Source organism: Xyrauchen texanus, chromosome 41 (assembly GCF_025860055.1).
Source record: "Xyrauchen texanus isolate HMW12.3.18 chromosome 41, RBS_HiC_50CHRs, whole genome shotgun sequence".
NCBI classification, from domain to species: Eukaryota; Metazoa; Chordata; class Actinopteri; order Cypriniformes; family Catostomidae; genus Xyrauchen; species Xyrauchen texanus.
Window position 1 is genome coordinate 31,747,395 of NC_068316.1, and position 20,720 is coordinate 31,768,114.

A 20,720-nucleotide genomic window follows, 5' to 3' on the forward strand; every position below is an offset into this window, starting at 1 on the left:
CCTCCGCAGGGTCTTCTCCGCCCTGAATAAGGGCTAAGACCCCCTTCCCTCAATGCGTGTAAGGGCCCCGGCCTTAGTTGCTCTATGCGAGAAACATAGAGAGAAAAGAGGCCCGGCCAGGCTTGGCCCGTTCCCAGGTTGGCGGCCAGCACCTTGTTCCCCCCTCCAGGGTAACGATAAGGAATCCTGATGGCTTAAATGGGGCATTGGGGAAGGGTACGTGCAGCCTGATACAGTTGGTCGTCCTGCACGTAAGAATACCTGCTCGCTCCTGTATCAGCAGTTCACGTACACGGCTCAGCGCATGGCACTTTTATAAGTGGACCCCTAGTGTCGCTTCTCTGACACAACGTGGAGAGAGCGACAGAAGGGAACGTCTAGGTTACGTATGTAACCTCCGTTCCCCGATGGAGGGAACGAGACGTTGTGTCTCCCCTGCCACGTCGCTGAGCCGAGCCACTGTTGTGGCCGGACCATTTCCGGCTCCTCAGAAAAATCCTGAATGAACTCCCATATTTGCGCCGCTTAAATACCCGTATGTCCGGGGTCGGGACATGCAAATATTGGGTGCCAACTCTCATTGGCCTTTTTTCATAGTTCAGAGGTGAATATCGGCACTCAAGAGAGACCCCTAGTGTCGCTTCTCTGACACAACATCTCGTTCCCTCCATCGGGGAACGGAGGTTACATACGTAACCTAGACGTTATGTTTAATTTTCAGAAGCAAAATTAAAATATTCTTGTTTGATAATTTTGGCTTTTAAACAAAGAGTACGTGATAAAGGTGCCTTTGGCATCCAGGCATAGTGTGTCTTAATACTGGCTTACTGCCTTACTAAATACTGAACAGTTTGAAACCTCCCTATCACCAGTGAATTGTGTATACCTTTAGTGTGTTGTAGAAGTATGCAAGTTGGGATGCTGCCAATGTGTGTGTGAATCTATTCCTCATCCCCACACATTTCAAAGATGTGTGCTTTAAATGGCTGCTTACCTCACTGGACATCTGAAATGGGCATGCATAGTTGATGAATATTTATCTGGATGCAATAGTGGGCAGCTCAGCTTTTATAGTGCACGCTCATGCCTCTGAAATGGGCAGTCTGTCTGAAGCAGGCAGCCAGGCAGAGAAGCTTCCAGCTGGGCTCATTTCTCCTCTTTGCTCCATGTCCTCTAGAAAATCAGCTCTCAGCTGTCACTTCTAACATAAACACACAGCGGGGCATGCAACCATTAACAGGCACCTAAGATATTTCTATTGTTGTCACTCTAAGATTTCAAACTAACTTGACTGATCTCATTGAAAACAGTTATATCTTGTTTGCCAGATAGATTTGCCTTATTGTATGTTTATGTAATGTGTTGGTTTCAAAACAAGTTGTTTTTCTGCTTACTTTTAAATGCTTTTCCAGCATTTCCACGAACCGCTCACGTACTGTCTGATGCATATTGTACACAGAAAGAGCTGTTTGAATTGGCAAGCCACTATCAGATTAGCTGTCTCCTATGCATTTTCGGAAGGTGAAAATGCGTTTTCCTTTTTTAACCTAACAGGGACTAAGTTGCCAAAGTTCACAAGGTTTATGGCACAAGACATTAAGGCAACATTCACACTGAAGCTGAATGTGACCCATATGTGATTTTCTGCTCAAATCTGTTCACCTGAAATTTTAAATGTAGCCCACATTGGATACTGGTCTGAACAGCCCCTGAGCATGCATATAACAAACTCTGGTGTGTTCATCATAAAATGAATAATGAATTCAATTGCAATTAAAATGGTAATTAGCTTTTAGTTTTTTAAGTGTACAGGACAGTTAATGCATATATAATTAATAGTATGGCTGCAAGTGATGGAGAAATATTGTCTTGATGGAAACATTTTTGAAATGATGTAATTTGCTTTCATATGGTGGAATTGTATTATTATCGAAGCTCAAGAGCGTAATATTACTTATTAGGGAAACACACAATAAAAAAGGACAGCAGAAAAAAAACACATCATATAAATGTATAGTAGGAAGGGTTATTTATATATCAGATTTCCATTGACTTGCTTGTAGTCACATTTTCAAACAGTTTGAGAAATATAGAAACTGTTTTCTCTGCAAGTGACATCTGTGCGAGTAGAGCACTTACATAAATCTATCTCTGTATCTTTTCATGTGCATATTTTAATATGTGTAGTCCTAACGAATCGCTGAATCAAACTGTGGAGACTATAAATTTATCATCTTTCATAAACAAATATCTGAATGCATTACCTACAGAAAATATGACTCAAAATCAAAAGTTTTATAAAAGATTTATGCCGGAAACCAAGTGCACAAATGACAAATGTTGAGTTACAGTAGATTGATGTAAAAATCACATTAATCTGACCTGGCTGTCATATGGTGGCACACTGGAAAAAAATCAGATATGCATCCAATTTATTATCACAAAGTAGAGGCTATGACCAGACTGTCAGTCCAAATTCGATTTTGTGCATATACGATAGGAATCTGATCATAATTAACAAGTCTGAATGGCCAAAAATCATATAAAATATAATTTTTACAAATCGGTTTCAAGCTACATTCATTTGTGGTTTGAAATTCTATTTAAATCACATTTCTGGATTTCATATTAAAATATGCACATGAAAAGATACAGAGATAGATTTATGTAAGTGCTCTACTCTCACAGATGTCACTTGCAGAGAAAACGGTTTCTATATTTCTCAAACTATTTCTATATTTCTCAAATCCATTTTAGTCTGACCACTCTGATCAGATCTCAAATGGTTTTTTGCATATGACACTTTTTCATGCTATGTACATTTACATTTACATTTATGCATTTGGCAGATGCTTTTATCCAAAGCGACTTACAGAGCCCTTATTACAGGGACAATCCCCCCAGAGCAACCTGGAGTTAAGTGCCTTGCTCAAGGACACAATGGTGGTGGCTGTGGGGATCAAACCGACAACCTTCTGCTTAACAGTTCAGTGCTTTAGCCCACTACGCCACCACCACTCCAATGTCACACATTGTTGCAGGAAACATGCTGGCAGTGGTGGCAGTCATATACTGTGTGGTGAGTTGTAGATCTAGCTGAGAATATTATTAATGGAATCTTACCGTGTGAATTCTTGAGTTCAACAGCCACATCGTTTCATCAAAGTTGACTACCATATGAGTCCACCAGTCACTACTAGACTGTCTGGACCACACAAAACTTTAAACGGTGATACCGGCAAAGACCACAGAACAAAATAAAGCAGCACATACCAGCCTCCTCCATACCTGCCACTGCTTCATAATTCTCATAAGGTGTAGTCCAGAGCCGCAGCTACACATTGCCATGTTATAAGCTAAAATCTCTATTACATTCCACTCTATGTTGTTGTTGTTTGTTTTTGTTTTGTTTTTTGCGCACTGAAGCAACGTCATTGCTATAGCAACCAATGCAGATATGCCAGAAAATGAAGATAGTCACAGGCCAGTTAATCATTAGGGCTTTGATAACACAGCAGGAAAAATATGATTTATTCTCAAATTCAATCAAATTCAACTGTCCAAACTGCAGATTATATGTGGACAGATCTGAGTTTTTTGCTGTTCAAACAGCAGTAGTACTGTCCTGTATTAGCCAATCGGTACCATTTGGTCATAAGTTCTGCTGCTGAAATTGGTCTCTGCTTAACAAAATTTGAATTACTGCCCCCAGTAGCAGAATTAGATTCATCTTTATTGCTAAGTATGCTTACACATAGAAGAATTTATTTGGGAGACAGGAGCTTCCAGTAAACAACAATACAGCAACAGCACATAGATAAAAATACAAAATTATAAAAAATTTAATACACATAATAATAAGAAATAAATAAATACAAATTTAATAGAAAATAAAGTATATAGAATACACAATAATACTATATATTATATATATATACACACACACATACACATATATGCATACACATACATACACACATACACATACGTAGTCCAAATCTAAAACAAATCTGTTATATACAGTGCAAAGGAATGTAAAGGCAGAAGAGGTTGGATGTGTTGGATAAATGTAAAAAGACTAAACAGTGTATTGCTCATAATTGTTGCTCAATGGGGCAATTTAAGTGTTCATGAGATGGATAGCCTGGGGGGGGACTGTTCCTGTGTCTGACGGTTCTGGTGCTCAGAGCTCTGAAGCGTCGGCCAGAAGGCAACAGTTCAAAAAGGTAGTGTGCAGGTTGAGTGAGGTCCAGAGTGATTTTTCCAGCCTTTGAAGTCATCTGATCTGATTTTGTAGCTGAACCAAACCAGGTCTTAACCCAGCCCTGGCTTAAAAGATCTATTAAACTTGCTTGCTAACAATAAAGAGGAAAAAAAAAATATTGTTCTAGTTCCTGTTTCATTTCATGTGGTTCCCTTTTCATGTGATTTCTTTTTTCTTTCCATGTGTCTTGTTTTCATTGGTTGATTGTCTTGTTATCTTGTTTAGAGTTCTTTGTGTTTATTGGTTATCCTTGTCATATGTTCTCCCATGTTCATGTATTTAACCCTCCTGTTTTCTGTTGTCCTTTGTCAGGTATTGATTGTTTGTATGTATCTTTGTTGGAGAGTCAAATCTATGTCAAGTCTAGTTAAGCCATGCCAAATTTATGTTATGTCAAGTTCATGTTTATGTTTACTTCAAGTTTGTGTTTTAGGTTTATGTAATACACGTTGGAATATATTTGCACTGGGGTTCTTTACTTCATAGTCTTTGTCATTGCCAGTGCCAGCAACAATGTTACAGAAGTTACAGAGCGAACGTTACAGGTGTTATCTAATTTCAGTTTGACCAAAGCGTTTACATTTAAAAAAAGACATTATTAATTTTTGTGCAACTAAAGTCGAACTTCAGAAAAAAAGTCCTACCATTTAATACACACACACACACACACACACACACACACACACACACTCTCTCTCTCTCTCTCTCAAACAGCTCATCCTGACAGCAGAATGGAACAAATCAGATATAGCCTTTTCTGTGTCTTCCAATGCATATGAAATGAGTCATACACCAGACGCAAGCTCTCTGTGATCATATCTGATGTGCGGAATTATGACTAAATAAATCAAGTTAGTGCTGGCATCAGCTGTAAATGCACAAACCCTATTTTAATAATTAAATATTCAATTGGTCTTAAGCAGAGTCTGGAGGAATCATGATTGTGTTTACTCCCATGTCTTCCATGTTTCATCCACCCCGGCATTGCTTGAGAATCTCACCCAGCCCACGCACAAACCGGCAATGCATACACAAGTCAAAGTGACAGCCTAATATTAGTCGGAGCAAGATGAAGTGTTCACGAGTTGATAGATTATTCCCCGCTTTCTTTGTCAAACACGCTGAATACATTTTAGTGTTCATCCTCACCTTATTGGACTGACATTTAATGCAAAGCTCTGCCAACATCTTCCATCTCAATGCATATTATTTAAAATGCTTTTCCACTACAGTGTGTGTTCTGTATTTTTAGGTATTGATGCGGAAGTGAGTCTCTAAGCTATTGCCTCGTGCTAAGCGATTGAAAGGTAATGTCAAACAGAGGTGGCCTGATGCAGGCAATCTTTGGGCCCTGAGTGCAGCGGTACGGCCGAGATAATGAGCTCAAGCTCTGCTGGAGGCTGGAACAGTGAGAACTCTCTAGCACTGTGTTAAAGGAGTACTGTGCTTTTCACATCATGCCCAGTAGCTGCAGTTGCCATTACAGATGGGACTATCTACACTTTAGGGGAAAAATCACTGGGCTGCCGTCAAAGAAGAGCGTGTCAGCCAATTCACCCAAATACAGAATAATTTTGCCTCCCCTGAACATGAAAACTGAGAGTTTTTGACATATACTCTTCAAAAGGTGGAGATGCAGAATCTTTGCCTAAAACATTCATCCTATTCTCTAACTCCTCGCAATCCAGTTTAACCAGGCGCTAATTCAAGTGAATTATATTATGTGGCTTCTTACACTTATAGTGGCAGTTCCTAGGTGAAATATCCACTATGTGGTGCTAAAAGCAAGTTAAATAGTTTCCCAGACAGATGATGGAGGTATAGGTACGTGTTTCTATAAGACCAGCCAATTTTTTTTTTACCTTATTCTTTAACAATTATACAGTGTCCATATTGACAAAGCACAATGTGCTTAAGCTAACAACACACAATCAATTATAATATTTCATGTCTTTTTGAACACATCCCATTAAACATTAAATGTGTTGTGGAAAAACGAAGTGAATCCCTAGGCTAGAGATGACCAAAAAAAGCCAATTAGAGTCAGTAGTTATGAGGGATCCATTGGAACTGGTTAACATCTCTGTTCTTGAGTCTACTATACGGAAAAATTAAACAGGCATGGCATCCATGACAGGACAGCACAAAGGAAGCCGCTGCTTTCTAACAAAAATGATTCGGGGCTGCATTGCTACTTCAAGGCCTGCACCACTTGCCATCATCGAGGGAAATATTTATTCCCAAGTTTCTCAAGATATCCTACAGGATAATGTCTGGGTGGCTGTACACCAGCTGAAGCTCAGTAGAAGTTGGTTGATGCAGCAGGACAATGACCCCAAACATCGAAGTAAATCCAATACAGAATGGCATCAGAAAAGAAAATCCACCTTTTGGAGTGGCCCAGTCAGAGCCCAGACCTTAGCCCATTAGAGATGCTGTGAATTGACCTCAAGAGAGCCGTTCACACCAGACTTCCTAAGAGTATGTCTGAGCTGAATAAGTTCTGTATGGAAGAATGGTCCAAAATTCCTTCTGAACATTGTGCAGGTCTAATCCGCTGCTACCGGAAATGCTTGGTTGAGGTTACCAGTCATAAAAGGGTTCACTTACCTTCACTTAGGGTTCAGGTACCTGAGAAATTGTGCCGTGCATAAAACTTTCAGCATAGATTTTTTTTGCGTATTCGTGTCACTACCTGATTTGCGTATATTTCTCCAGTGAACCAGGTGCTATAACAGACAGCATGTGTAAATAAACAGTGCTATGAGCGGGCACAGCTTATTCTAAGTCTTGGTACTGAGTTTTTCTCTTTTGTGTTTTTCTCCCTGTAGGTGAGGATGATAGCCTGGCATTTAAGGGAAAAGTGACAGTCGAAGAAATCTTCAAGAAGGACTTCAAGGTTCATGACCCAAATGCTAAATGGATCAGCAGTAAGTGCTGTCTTCAGCAGGCATTTAACTAACCTCAAACGCAGTCCTTCCATTAGTGTCCAGCATCCATACGTTTGCTTTTGTATCTGTGCAATCTGAGTCATAAACGTACTATAACTGTCATTGTGCACTGAACAGATTCAAAGTGGCAGATGAATACAAGGTTGCGCATCACTAATTTCCGTCACACAAGGGAAAGCATTAAAAAATATTTTTTTCAAGGATTCCAAGTATTTGACAATCAAGATCTTGCTGTGAATTTACACAAATAAAATGGTAATGACCAAAAAGGCTTCCAATATTATTTGTGACCCAGCTTTTCCTAATACTGAATTAAGTCAGAAGTAAGAGGCGATTAAATCTTGGTGGACATGAGTCTGGACTGTAGGGCTGGGGAAAAAATCTATTCTGTTACAAAAAACAATTCTTGAGCCAAACGATTTTAAAATCGTCTACCTGATGAAAAATTTATTTTTATTTAATGAAATAAAAATACATGTTTATCTTAATGCTACAATGATTAATAGATCAATATAGCAAGCTATATTTGTGCCAAGTTCCACATTAACAAGGTTTTCTATCTGAGATATTTTGTCTCTTTAATTTGTTACATTTATTCCTTTAATGCATCGCTGGTACAGCCATCGTGCGCCATTTGTTCACTGTCGGACGTCAAAATCTTCTACTGTGATCAATGTTCCTGTTCCATAATCCAAAATTTATTAGAGGTGATGTGGAGAGTATATGTCAGGAGTCATTCTGCAGATTCTGTCTGATTCTGCTTTAATAAATTGTTTAGCTGTAAAAAGGCTTATCAAATTGTTGGATGCCGTAATCTACATGTCACGTCCCCACGTTATTTATAATATAACAGCAAGTTATTCATGCACAGTGGCGGGTTATTTAGCACATTTACCTGCCACTGTCAACAAGAAATGCCACTAGACACAAAGACGCATGCTTGAGGAAACACACCTGATTATATTTTGAAGAACAGACAAAAGAAATCCCGGCGATGCGCATCTGATTAGCTTTTTTGTTCAGAAGTTAATTTACACTTTGGCGCCAATGTGCACAGTGCTATTGTGTCTCGCAGAACATGCGCAAATTGTGAGTTCTCGGTTTTTTTTCTCAGTCAGTCATCTGGGAGCAGTTTGTAAGAATATTGTTGTCTGTAAGAATATTGTTGTCTAAGAGAACAATGCATAGGAGCTAAGAACCAACACAATGTCATGAAACGTCATTCATAATTTATGAGTTGGCTATTTAGTATTGTATTGCACGATGTTGTTCACATAAATTCATATGACTTTATCACATGCAAATTCCCGGAAGTCTAATGCGGAAGCACAAGTTGTGCGCACAAAGCATTAAGGACATGCTTATTAATATTATGCCCGGCCCCTTTCCCAAACCTCTTATCTAAACTTAACCAATCAGTAGATTGTATGAACATGATAGGAAGCAATAATTGTCACATATTAGATGGAAACTATGTTGAGCAATGTCATTGGTTGTAGTGAAAGTCATAGCAATTCAAACAAGTGCAGTCGCACAATAGTGATATGAATCCTGACAATTTCACCGTGAGTGTGTGTTGTAAGACCTCAGGATGCAGATGCTAATAACATGCAATGACATTGGGACTACAGGGGAAATGCCATGTGTGTCATAAGTCAGCACAGCCCTAGCAACGGTTCTTTAACAAGTTTACTCTTTAGCCTCCATTTGTATGTTGCAAAATTATCATTATGATAATAGGATTAGCCTATGGTAATTAATGTTATATTTTATATTCTAAAATAGCTAAATTAGTTGGTTAAGTTAAAAGGATATATAGTAGTATAGTATAGTTATGTCATTTGTTGAATACAAAATGTGGTGTTTTGCACGTCCCTACATTTACCTGAAAATTATATATTACAGAGTAAAAACAATTGTCATTTCAGACACAACTGTTCTTCAATAGACATTTCTTTCTGAGAAAAAGGACTTCATCTTTTTATGAAGTTTTTATATCAAAACATCAAATCGCAATACTTACAGAATCGCAATATTGCAATACATATTGAATTGGCTAGGAAATATCATTGCAATATTAAATCGGGTGATCTGTAGCAATTCCCAGTCCTACTGGATTGTGATATCTATTTTGTATGCAGACAGATGATTTAAGGTGAACTGAGGAGGCATTTATCAGCCAGGAGATTAATCGAGCAGTCTGATTTGGTTTAAGCTTCATTGAGATGTCTCCTATAATCAGCCACTTTGGACTGTGCAGATATGGAAGCTTTCTCAGTGCTGTTAATTCCAAAAGGGACTAGCATTCAGATACCAGCATCCTGGTGTCAGCCTCAGACGGCACGCCCACAGACTGCTCATGAGCCGTCAGATATGTATTGCTCACAAAAATAGAAAGAGCTGCCTGAAATCGCATGTTCCAGTCTAATTGGCTTCTACGCAACTTCTTGGAGGTATTTTCTTTATACCTACATTTTTGAGGAGATTGCTGCACCATTATTTGAATGAGTGAGCAGTTTTATTATCAGAATTCAAAAGAGTGAGAAGAAATCTAATACGCTCTATTCACATTTGTTTTCAAAATGATCTGGCTCTGTCCATGTAATAACAGTCTGTGTTGTCCCTACTTTCTGTCTAAAGACGTGGTCACATTTACCTTTGCACTGCAAAATTCCACTGGTGAAGATGGTGTGTGCAGATGTTGAGCGTTTGTAAAATCATCAAAAGACTAATGGCCAAGCAGCCTCTTTTTAATGCTGCACTTTATACTATTTATACTAAGTATTATTTAAAATAAACTTTCTATTAAAATGATTTCCTTTACTATTGTGAATATTCAATTTAGCTGTGTAAAAAGGACCGCCCACATAGAGGTCATTGCCAACATCCTATTGATCAATGCGGTGAATTTGCCTGGTAAAGTTCACTGGTAAAGTTCACCAAACTAAAACTCCATACAAAATCTGCAAGGGGAAGTTCTTTGCCACAGGAAGTCAATTTGCACAGAAACCCATTGAGATGACTGTATTTTGCCCACAGAATTTTGAAGTGTGAAGGTAAATGTAACCGTGCCTTAAGTGGAAAGTCCTTGACCAGAATAAACTACAACGTGGACCATTAGTCAAAAGTTTACCTTCAATGCTATCCGAGACTGGGTTGTAGGAAATTTCAGTTGATGTAGATGTAGTTCACTGCAATTCTCCACCATTATAAGTAGGGAAACAGTATTTGTGAGCTAGTAATTGATTTACTCTGTCCTTATTCTACATCATTATTATGTAAGGAAAATTATAATGGAATTAGTCATATTTGAAAACCATTATTAGCAAGATAAATGACAAATAATCCGATTTTTTATTTGTCTGAATAAAATTCTCCAACATTAAAATCGTAATACAACATCTCGTTGTACCCACTCACAAATTTGTTAGGAATTAACTTTAAAAAGGAATTATGATTAATTATCTTATTGGAGTAATATTATTCTCATGACTTATTGAAAATAATATCACACATATTTAAGTATAGCTTTGAAGCGAAATCTTTTAAAAACAGAGATGAGATTATTTATCAAAATATACCACAGTCAAATTATCTTTGAATACAGACAAACTTTATTACTATTCTGAAAATAAAACTAATCTAACACGTACATCATGAAACTGGTTGGTGAGTAGTGACAGAATGATCAATAGACATTTACATTTTACATTTATGCATTTGGCAGACGCTTTTATCCAAAGCAACTTACAGTGCACTTATTACAGGGACAATCCCCCCGGAGCAACCTGGAGTTAAGTGCTTGCTCAAGGGCCCAACAGTGGCATCTTGGTGGTGCTGGGGCTTGAACCCCCGACCTTCTGGTCAGTAACCCTGAGCCTCAACCACTGAGCCACCACTGCCCAGTCTGTAAACATAGAGTCTGTTTACAATGTTTTAAGAACCATTTATCCTTCTTTGAGTCTAAATCTATTTGCAATCGGATTACCCAATGTATTTAACTAATACACCAGCACTTTGAGCAAATGTCTGGAGATGTTCTTACTTGTCATTGTGTTTCCTTGCGTTGCATTTCCTTGTGTTGCTTGGTTCTTTGGCGTTTGAAAAAGTTAATTCCGTCAATGTCTTGGACTCTGTTATGATCACAGATTTTTATGATCACAGTTATTGTCTGGGTGGCTGAAAAAAGTGGGCTTTGAAGCAAGGCCATCTTCAAGGATGACTCGTGACTCCCGTTGGGTGTGTGAACCACAGAGCAGAGAGTTAGAGGTTTCCTCTGGACTTTTGTGTCCCGAGTTTTCCTTGAACGCTACATGGCATGGAGGATTAGGAAGAAGCAAGAGAGGAGACCAAGCAAGGGTTCCAAGAGAGAAGAAGGATTCAAGAGAGTTCTTTCTTGGTAGGAACGTTTTGAACTGAAATTGTCCACACCCCAAAGGTGCACTGAGCCAATCAGAAATGGCTTTTCAGAGTTACATGGTCGACTGGTCTGTCCTTTTCAAAGTTGATTTACAGTCCCTTGTTTGGAGGATTTTTTCAACTCCCCCTCAAAATAGTGCATGTTTAATCCTGAACTTTTATATCTTGAAAACAGTGCAAGAGTCATGACATTCGTTGTCATCAACATTCTCTACGTAAACAAGCATGCATTTACAGACAAAATGTGACATGCTTTCATGAATATTGTACATGTAAGTAACAAAAAATGAAAATTCCTGATTACAAATCATACTGGTTAATTCATTGGTTTTACAACGTAGATAATACATTACATGTTATGAGAAACCTGATTGTCGGGGTATATTATCAAGTTCAATAGTTACCATTCTTAGTAGAATGAGATGATTATAATATTTAATCTTGTATGAATCATCGATTTGTCAGTTATAAGTGATTACCAATCACTACACATATTTTAAAAGGTGCATAAGGCTATAATCATTAATTCATCAGTGGAAAAAGTAATAACAGGTTATATAAACATACATGATATTTAAGACATATCTAAGACAACTAATGGTGATTAATACAGCTTATTGGCAGTAATTTTGAGACCGTTGTCTATGAAAACCATGAGAGTGGAATCCATGCAGTCTCTGCTGAGCTAAGAGAAATGTCTTTGGAATTTGCAGATGGGGAGAGGGGGAGAAACACCATTTTTGGTCCATGTTGATTTCGGGCCTTGGGACTGCTTTCACAAGTGTCCGTTTCCTGAAATGGCTTAATTTTCATGACTCTATAATGGCTCAGTGGGGGATCTCTCTGATCTGTGGAATGTTGTGTTGTGTTCATTTGATGGCTTTGTTCATGGATAATCCTTCAGCGTCATTGACAAAATTTTGTCTGAGGTGATAAAAAATAGATATCTTTTAAAAATCATATCTAAAGTTTGTAGAAATGTAATATTTGTGATCGTATCGTCTTGACCACTGCGTCGTGTTGAGCTGATATGGCAGCTACATAAACCTTCAAGGTGGAGGGGGACAGCCTCCACTCTCCGCTGAGCGTAACTTGTCGTAACAGCGTGTCCACTGCCATATTGAGGTTGCTCGGGATGTGATTGGCACACAATGACTTGAGTCATTGCTGGCTCCAAAGTAGGAGATGGCGGGCGAGTTGTGACTTATGACGAGAGCGTATGCCACCTTATGTATGCTTTTGTAGCGGTGCTGTCTGATCGAATCAAGACGTGCTTGCCCCGTATTAGCGGAAGAAACCTCCGCAAGGCAAGTATTACAGCCAGCAACTCTAGGCAGTTTATGTGCCAACCCAGCCGGGGCCCCGTCCAGGACCCGGCGGCTGCGTGCCCATTGCACACTTTGCCCCAACTCTTTTTGGAGGTGGCTGTGGTGACTAGAACGCGTCTTGACACCTGCTGTAGAGTGACTCCTGTCCGCAGAAAACACACGGTGCATTCCATGGCGCCATGCCCATCTCGGGACTCGAGCCAGTGCGGAAGCGGTCTCATATGCATCAACCCCAGTTGCGCTACCACTGCGGACGATGCCATATGCCCCAGGAGCCTCTGGAATTATTTTAGGGGAACCGATATTTCTGGCTTGAATAAGGTGAGGCACTGCGCGTGCTCGTTGGTGAGGCGCTCTGTCATTGAGACTGAGTCTAACTCCATGCCGAGAAAAGAGATGCTCTGAACCAGGGCGAGCTTGCTCTTTTCCCAGTTGACCTGAAGCCCTAGATGGCTTAGATGCCTGATTACCTGGTCCCTGTGGGTCACAGTAACTCCCGAGAGTGGGCTAGGATGATCCAGTCATCGAGATAATTGAGTATGCGAATGCCCACTTCACTTAGCTGTGCAAGGGCTGCCTGTGCGACCTTCGTGAAGACGCGAGGGTACAGGGACATTCTGAAGGGGAGGACCTTGTACTGATACGCCTGGCTGTTGAACGCGAACTGTAGGAAGGGTCGGTGTCGAGGCAAGATTGAGACATGGAAGTATGCGTCCTTCAGGTCTACCAATCTTGATGCCGGACACAAGTTAGAATGTGTCTTTGCGTGAGCATTTTGAACTGGAGTTTGTGCAAGGCCTGGTTGAAAACTCGCAAGTTCAAAATCGGTCATAAGCCGGTGCCTTTCTTGTGTACGATGAAGTAAGGGCTGTAGAAACCCTTCTTCATCTCGGTTGGAGGGACAAGCTCTATCGCGTCTTTGAGTAAAAGGGTCACAATCTCCACACGCAGGGTGTTGGCGTCATCACCGTGCACCGAGGTAAAGCGGATGCTGCCGAAAGGGGGTGGGGGCCTGGCGAACTGAATCGCGTAGCCGAGTCGGATGGTCCTGGCCAACCAGCGCTACATGTTAGGAAGTGAAAGCCACGTGTCCACGCTCCGTGCGAGGGGCACTAAGGGGGTGATCGTTTTTTGATGTACCTGGCGAGGCTTCGCAGCGGGGCTGAGCAGGTAGTATGGCATTTGGAGGCAGAAGCGCATCCTGAGGCTCTGGTGCTTAGAGAAGTCTCAAAGCACTTACATTGCTCTGCACACCCGGCAGTTGGAGGAGATCCCATGTAGGTATCCTCTGGACTCATCTGGACTGGCCGGCCAGGAGGCAGCAGTCGTGGGTCCGGAAGCGAGAGGTCCGCGTCCGGGGTGCCGGGACTGCTGAAGTGCCTTTCGAATGGCATTTGCGGGCCAGGTGACCCAGGGAAAGAGGAAATTGCTCTATTATTGAAAATGTGGGTACCGTAGCCCGAAGGGGGTGTGGCAAATAAAATATGTTTAAATAAAGATTCTCCTCCTGTCCCTCCACCGGGGGACGGAGGGGTCTGTCTACCAGCTCCGGAGCAAACCTGGGTCGTCCATCTCAGGAACGCTTGGGAGCCTTCCTGTTCCTCGAGGAGGTTCGGGAGACGGGGGCCATGCACTTCCTGCGGGGCGCTTGACGCTGGGGCTGAGAGCTGGGCCCATGTTAGGGCGGACCTACCTGTCATCTGGAAGCTGCAGGAAGATGCCCTCGGTGAGCAGTCGGAGCACGTCCCACGCTGGTGCTGAGGCAGGGCATGATGTGGGATGTCTGTTTCTTCACCGCTGAGATCTGCTGGCCGAAGTCCTTCACGGTGTCGCTGAATAGACCAAACTGGGAGTCTGGAGCATTGAGGAAGCGTGCTTTGTCAACATCCCACATCTCGACCAGGTTCAGCCAGAGATGACGTTCCTGGACCATGAGGGTTGCCATCACCTGCCGTAGTGTCCGCACTGTGACCTTCGTGGCCCTGAGTGCGAGGTCGGTCGCTGAGCGCAGTTCCTACAACACTTCAGGGTCAGGACAACCCACTTGCAGATCTTTGAATGCCTTGGCCTGGTGAACTTGCAGGAGGGCTATGCCATGCAGGGCGGAGGTGGCCTCTCCAGCTGCGCTTTAGTCTTTGGAGGTCAGTGATGACGTCATCCTACAGGCCTTGGAGGGGAGCACCGGGCGATCCTGCCAGGTTGCAGCGTTCTCAGGACACAGGTGGATCGCAACAGAGTACATGTGTTCCCCACCACCTAGGGTAGTGAGAGCGGATGAGCGAGGTCGGTTGCGGGCAGTGAAAGATGCCCGCCATGACCTTGTCAGCTCATTATGCATCAGACCCAAGGATCCAATCGTCTAACCATGAAGGGCGGCTGGAGTGGCGTTCCTCTTTTAGAAGGAAAGCCGCGACCGCAACGTTGCCATGGTGAGGTTCTCGCAGTGAGAACACGAACCATCCACAAATGCTGCCTCGGTGTGATCGCTGCCCAGACACACGAGGCAGAGTCTGTGACTGTCAGGAGCGGAGAGAAATCGACCACATCCAGGAACTACACAGGGGCGGAAGGGCATCTTTATAAAGATACGTCCTGAAAAGGACTTTCAACGCCGCTGTGTATTGCTCTTTTCGAGAAATTAAACCATTTTACAGAAAAAATATTCTCTTTTAGAAGCGTTGTCGAAGCGCCCAGGGGAATAAGCTGCTCTGTCGTGCAGAGAAGGAGAAAGCCGCTAATATGCACCCTAGATCCAACAGCATATGCTCTACAGAGATGAGTAGAACAGTAAGTGACTTCAACTCACTGATCACTCAACTGCTCGGCTCTGAAGAAGAAATCTGAATAGACAGATGCATGATTCCCTCCTTTTATACCCGTATGTCCTGGGGAGGGACATGCAAATTCTGTCTGCCAATTTCTAATTGGCGTTTTCTCAAGTTCAGAGGTAACCGATGCTTTCAAATAAGTCCCCTAGTGTCGCTTCATTCGACACTACGTCAAAGTGAGCGACAGACGGGGAACAACTGTTTATAAGATTTTTGTTAAACTATCTTTAGATCATGTTTTTTTTTCAATTATTATTATTATAATTATTGTTTATATTTGCAAATGTATTTATGATCTAATTTGTATTGGTACTTTTTCACCTGTTGTTGCTAACTTATTTTTAAGTCACGTATTTTTAGTGCCACGTAATATTAAAAAAATTCCATTCATTTCGACCCAAATCATTATTAATGGACATATTTAATTTACTCTAAACTTGTGCATTCTTTATGTAGGGACAAATCGTGCTAACTTTTGTGTGTACTCTCTGCCACGTGAACCTCATCGATGTGTCCTGTGTCATGTCTTTGATCATAAAAGAACCTAAACCTCTGCCATGGTGAAATAGCTGTTAAATCTGGCTAAAAAGTTGCGCAATGTGATGCAATGCAACAAAACTAAAGCGCTCCCATGAATCAACAAAGTTGATAAAGCTACAAGCCGCAGCATGGTTACACAGGGGACTATTTATTGTTTGCAAACTATGTGCACAAACTATGTTCCCAGTTAAAAACACCAAGAAAAAAAAAGAGAAATTCCTGCAAGACACAAGGTCTAACAAAACTGCAGACATGGTGAAATGGCCGTTAAATCTAGCCAAACAAGTTACCAAAAGGTATTAGCTAGCATGCTCATCTCTATTCCTGCCCTCAGTAGATTGTTTGAAGAATTTAAACCATAATGAAGATCATTTGGATGGCAACCTCATTCATGTTCCTGCATTGCAGCTGTATGGAGGCCTCAGCAGCCCCTCATTTCTCTCACAGGGACATTAACTCAACGCTCACAGTCATTCATCTCATCTGGCTTTGATTCATAACATAAAGCACAGTTCAGTGCTTAGCACAGACACCCCCTCCCCCTCACCCTAGGAGCCGGTGGAGTAATTTAGGTGGATATTATGGCACAATGTCTCAGCTCTCGCATTGATTGATGCTCTGCCCATTATTCACACCATCATTTCAGCTCGTTACTGTTCACGTCAGTCCAGGAAAGGTAAACAGATCTGTCAGAAGGGAATGAACTGCAGTTGATGAGCAACCTCTGCCTCTCTTTTCACTGTTTCAACAATCAACATATCTGTACTTTCTATTTGTCATGTTTGCTATTTTTTTTTTTAATTGAAGTATTTAAACCAAAAATGTTAATTCTAATACTTTCTAATGTCGTTCTAAACCCATATGACTTCTCTTCTTCCATGGAACACAAAAGGTGAATTTGTAAAAGTCTTTACATGTTTTTTTTGCCATATAATTAAAGTGAATGATTCCAGTCTGTCAGCTCGATAAAGGACAAAAAGATCCATAAAAGCAAACTAGACTGGTGCACTGTTTTCCAAATCTTCAGAAGCCAATCGATCACTTTGTGTAATTCACTTTTCATTTGGCAAATAAACCATGTGAAGATTTTTCAAAATCCTTCATCTTGAGGTTTCTTGGAAGAAAGAAAGTTATACAGGCATGAAATGTCATTAATAATAATGAGACAAGTTAATAATGACAGAATTTGTATTTTTGTTTGAACTGTTACTTTACCCATTGCATAGTTTAATTTCGATTTTCAGAATCAAATGCAGTGTTGGAGGTAATATGAACTAAGGTGTTCTGTAATTAGATTACATTTTGGTTGTAAAGAGTAATTTTGTGTGCTACTTTTTGAGTTTACACTATTAACTTTTTATTTCGTATTTTTTTTTTATGTATTTACTTATAAAAATATTTTCTAAAAAAAATAAATAATATATATATATATATATATATATATATATATATATATTCAATGACTTTAAAAATGTCAAGTGGTGTAACCATCGAGAAAAGGTATTAAAATGCTTTCCATGTGAGTGCACACAACTTAAAGGATTAGTCCAAAAATTTTAATTCAGTCATTGTTTACTCACCCCTGTATTGTTATATCTCTAAATTACTTTCTTTCTTTTTCTTAACACAAAGGGAGAAACTATGAAAATATGTTGTGCTCAGTGATGTCATACAATTTCAGTTTACGGTGACTATGTCTTCAAGTTTCAAAAGAACAATAAAATTCACAAGTCTAATAAATTATTCCATGAGACTCATGATTGTTATGAAAGCATACAAATAAGGTTTGGTGAGAAACAAACAGAAATCGAATGTATTATTTAGTGAAATATTCACTGACCGTTGATCTTGTGTGCGCGTTCATGATAGGACACAAGACCAACAGTTCATGCAGCTCCTTCATGACATTGGGCTTAAACTTGTTTTGTTTATCTAAAAACAGGTCCGCCACAGCGATTGTGACAACAGAACACAACACAGCTGCACACAAACCAGAGAACAGAACTCACTAAACATGTCTGAAAAGTTTGCAGTCAAAGAATTTATCCATTTCTATGCCCAGCCTTATTTTTAAGAGTACTCGGAAACCAAACAGAATCATAGAGGAGGCTACAGGCAGCCACAGTCACATTGTGTATTAACCTAACAGGAAATGTTACACGATAAAAGGTATATTTTCTGTGGTAATTTAGAGTTTTTGTCCTAACCAGCCGTAACGAGCGATGGTACATTCTATCGATCGCTTGATTTTCTATTTTTAGAAACCTTAAAAAAAAATAAGGCTGGCCATAGTAAGGCATCAGTTGTTCAACTACAAACTCTTCAGTCATGTTTAGTAAGTTCTGTTCTCTGTTTGGTTGCAGCTGTGTTGTGTTCTGTTGTCACTTTATCTGTGGCAGACTTGTTTTTAGATACAACTAGTTTTCTCTTGAAACGCCCAAAATTTGCGAGGGGGCTGCGTGAACTGTTGCTCTCATGCCCCATCATGAACACGCAGAGGAGATCAACAACAGTCAGTGAACATTTTTACTAAATAATACATTATATTTCACTTTGTTTTTTACCAAAACTTTTCATATATTAAAAAAAAAAAAAAATGCATCTCAAGGAATAATTTATTAGTCTTGAATTATACTTTTGAATTCTTTTGAAGCTTGATGAGGTGGTCACCACTGTCATTGTATGACATCACTGAGCTCAACATTTCACACAATACTGGAGTGATTAAACGATGACTGAATTTTTATTTTTGGGTGAAAAAATCCTTTAATAATAAATCAAAAGTTTTCAAACATATTTTAAAGGTAAGCATTACATTTATTTTTTTTTTACAAATATCAAGTAGATTTTTAGAGTTACTCCATTTAACCTAAACATAATGCGCTTTTACATATAACACCATTTACACCATTACAACTGTTACATTTTGTTAACTTTTATTTATTTGCATATAAATACAATTGAATGTCTCTCCCTTCCCTATACTTTAGTTATATATGTACATAGCGAGAAACACTGAAATACATGTAGCACGTACACGTACATTTGGCCCAACATAGATATTTACATACATAGATACTTTACATGCACTGAAAAAAAAAGCTTTTTCATAACAACTTTCCATCAAATTGAACAGTAATCTTTGATAAAATAAAAATAATATATATATATATATATAGTATATATATATATATATATATATATATATATATATATATATATATATATATAATGTTGTATTAATTTAATTTATTTAAAGATTGCATAATTCAATTTGATGGAAATGGAAAAATATATATATTTTTTAAAGTCTTTAAAATAGGCCATTTGTTTTTTGTTTTTTTGTTTTTTTGAAGTGTAGATGTTTACAACACCCAACTATTGCAATGAATGGAAACAGATGACTTTATTGAGGTATATATTACAGAAAACCAAAAAATTGAACACATTTCTTTTAAAGTCATGTGTACCCAACACTGATCAAATGTGTCCTTGGACTGTAATGTGACATGAATAGAAGCCTGAATGTTTTCTAACCCTAGGAAAGGTGGGATATGACAAGGTTTATCATGGTGTTAATATGATTACACAGCTCTCGTGGCGAATCACATGCAGCGAATTCATAAATGCATGTAAAGGCTTTGGCCCTGTCACAGCAAATTAGAGAAGGGAAAGAGCATTTCATTGGCCATCATTGACTGATTATTTCAACTTTGTTAATGTGTCAGAAGCAGTTAGTTAGAATGATTCACAGAAAATGGAGCTCTTAGTTCCTGTCTGGAACATTAGCTATTACTTGATTTTCAAGGACTGGCCAGAAATTTTATTTTTAAACCCGAGTTGGCCCGGAATTTGTTTTTCAGGACCCCCCCTTTGAAGTTTCCACAATTCATTAGTCAAAGTCAGAGCGTCACAGCTGATGCAGCTCATACTGAATTAATCTATAAATGAATCAATGATCCAGGTAATTTATTTACACAAGCAGAGCCTTGATCGCCTTTGGGCCCCTCTGTCAACCAGCGACCACTTGCATCCGTCTCAGGAATCTAATGCTTTTAGAGCCAATCCAGTGTGAAAACAGTTTTTGTTGAAAACTGACAAATGGGAGCAAATATGCATTTCTTCATTACCTTAAAGGTAACATGGAGCATTATGAAGAAACTGGATCATATATAATCCAGGAAATGCATTTGAGTTCTCTCTAAAAGAAATAGTTCAACCAAAAATGTTTAATCTGTCATCATTTACACAGCCTATATGTTGTTCCAAACACATACGACTCTCTTTCTTCTATGTAACACAAATGGAGAATATTTTAAGAGTTATTTTGTTAGTGTATTTTTTGTCTTCATGCCATTACAAAGCATGTGGACTGGATCTTTCAAGCTTC

At 39.7% G+C, this 20,720-nt stretch overlaps 1 protein-coding gene across 2 annotated transcripts in view; it reads left to right on the top strand.

Moving 5' to 3' along the window:
- LOC127634470 (dipeptidyl aminopeptidase-like protein 6) overlaps positions 1-20,720 on the top strand; it is a 483,292-nt gene that overhangs the window by 340,451 nt on the left and 122,121 nt on the right. For both annotated transcript variants that reach the window (XM_052114057.1, XM_052114056.1), the window contains exon 3: positions 7,096-7,194. In XM_052114057.1, the coding sequence (XP_051970017.1) occupies positions 7,096-7,194 (99 nt within the window). The remainder of the gene's footprint in view (positions 1-7,095; positions 7,195-20,720) is intronic.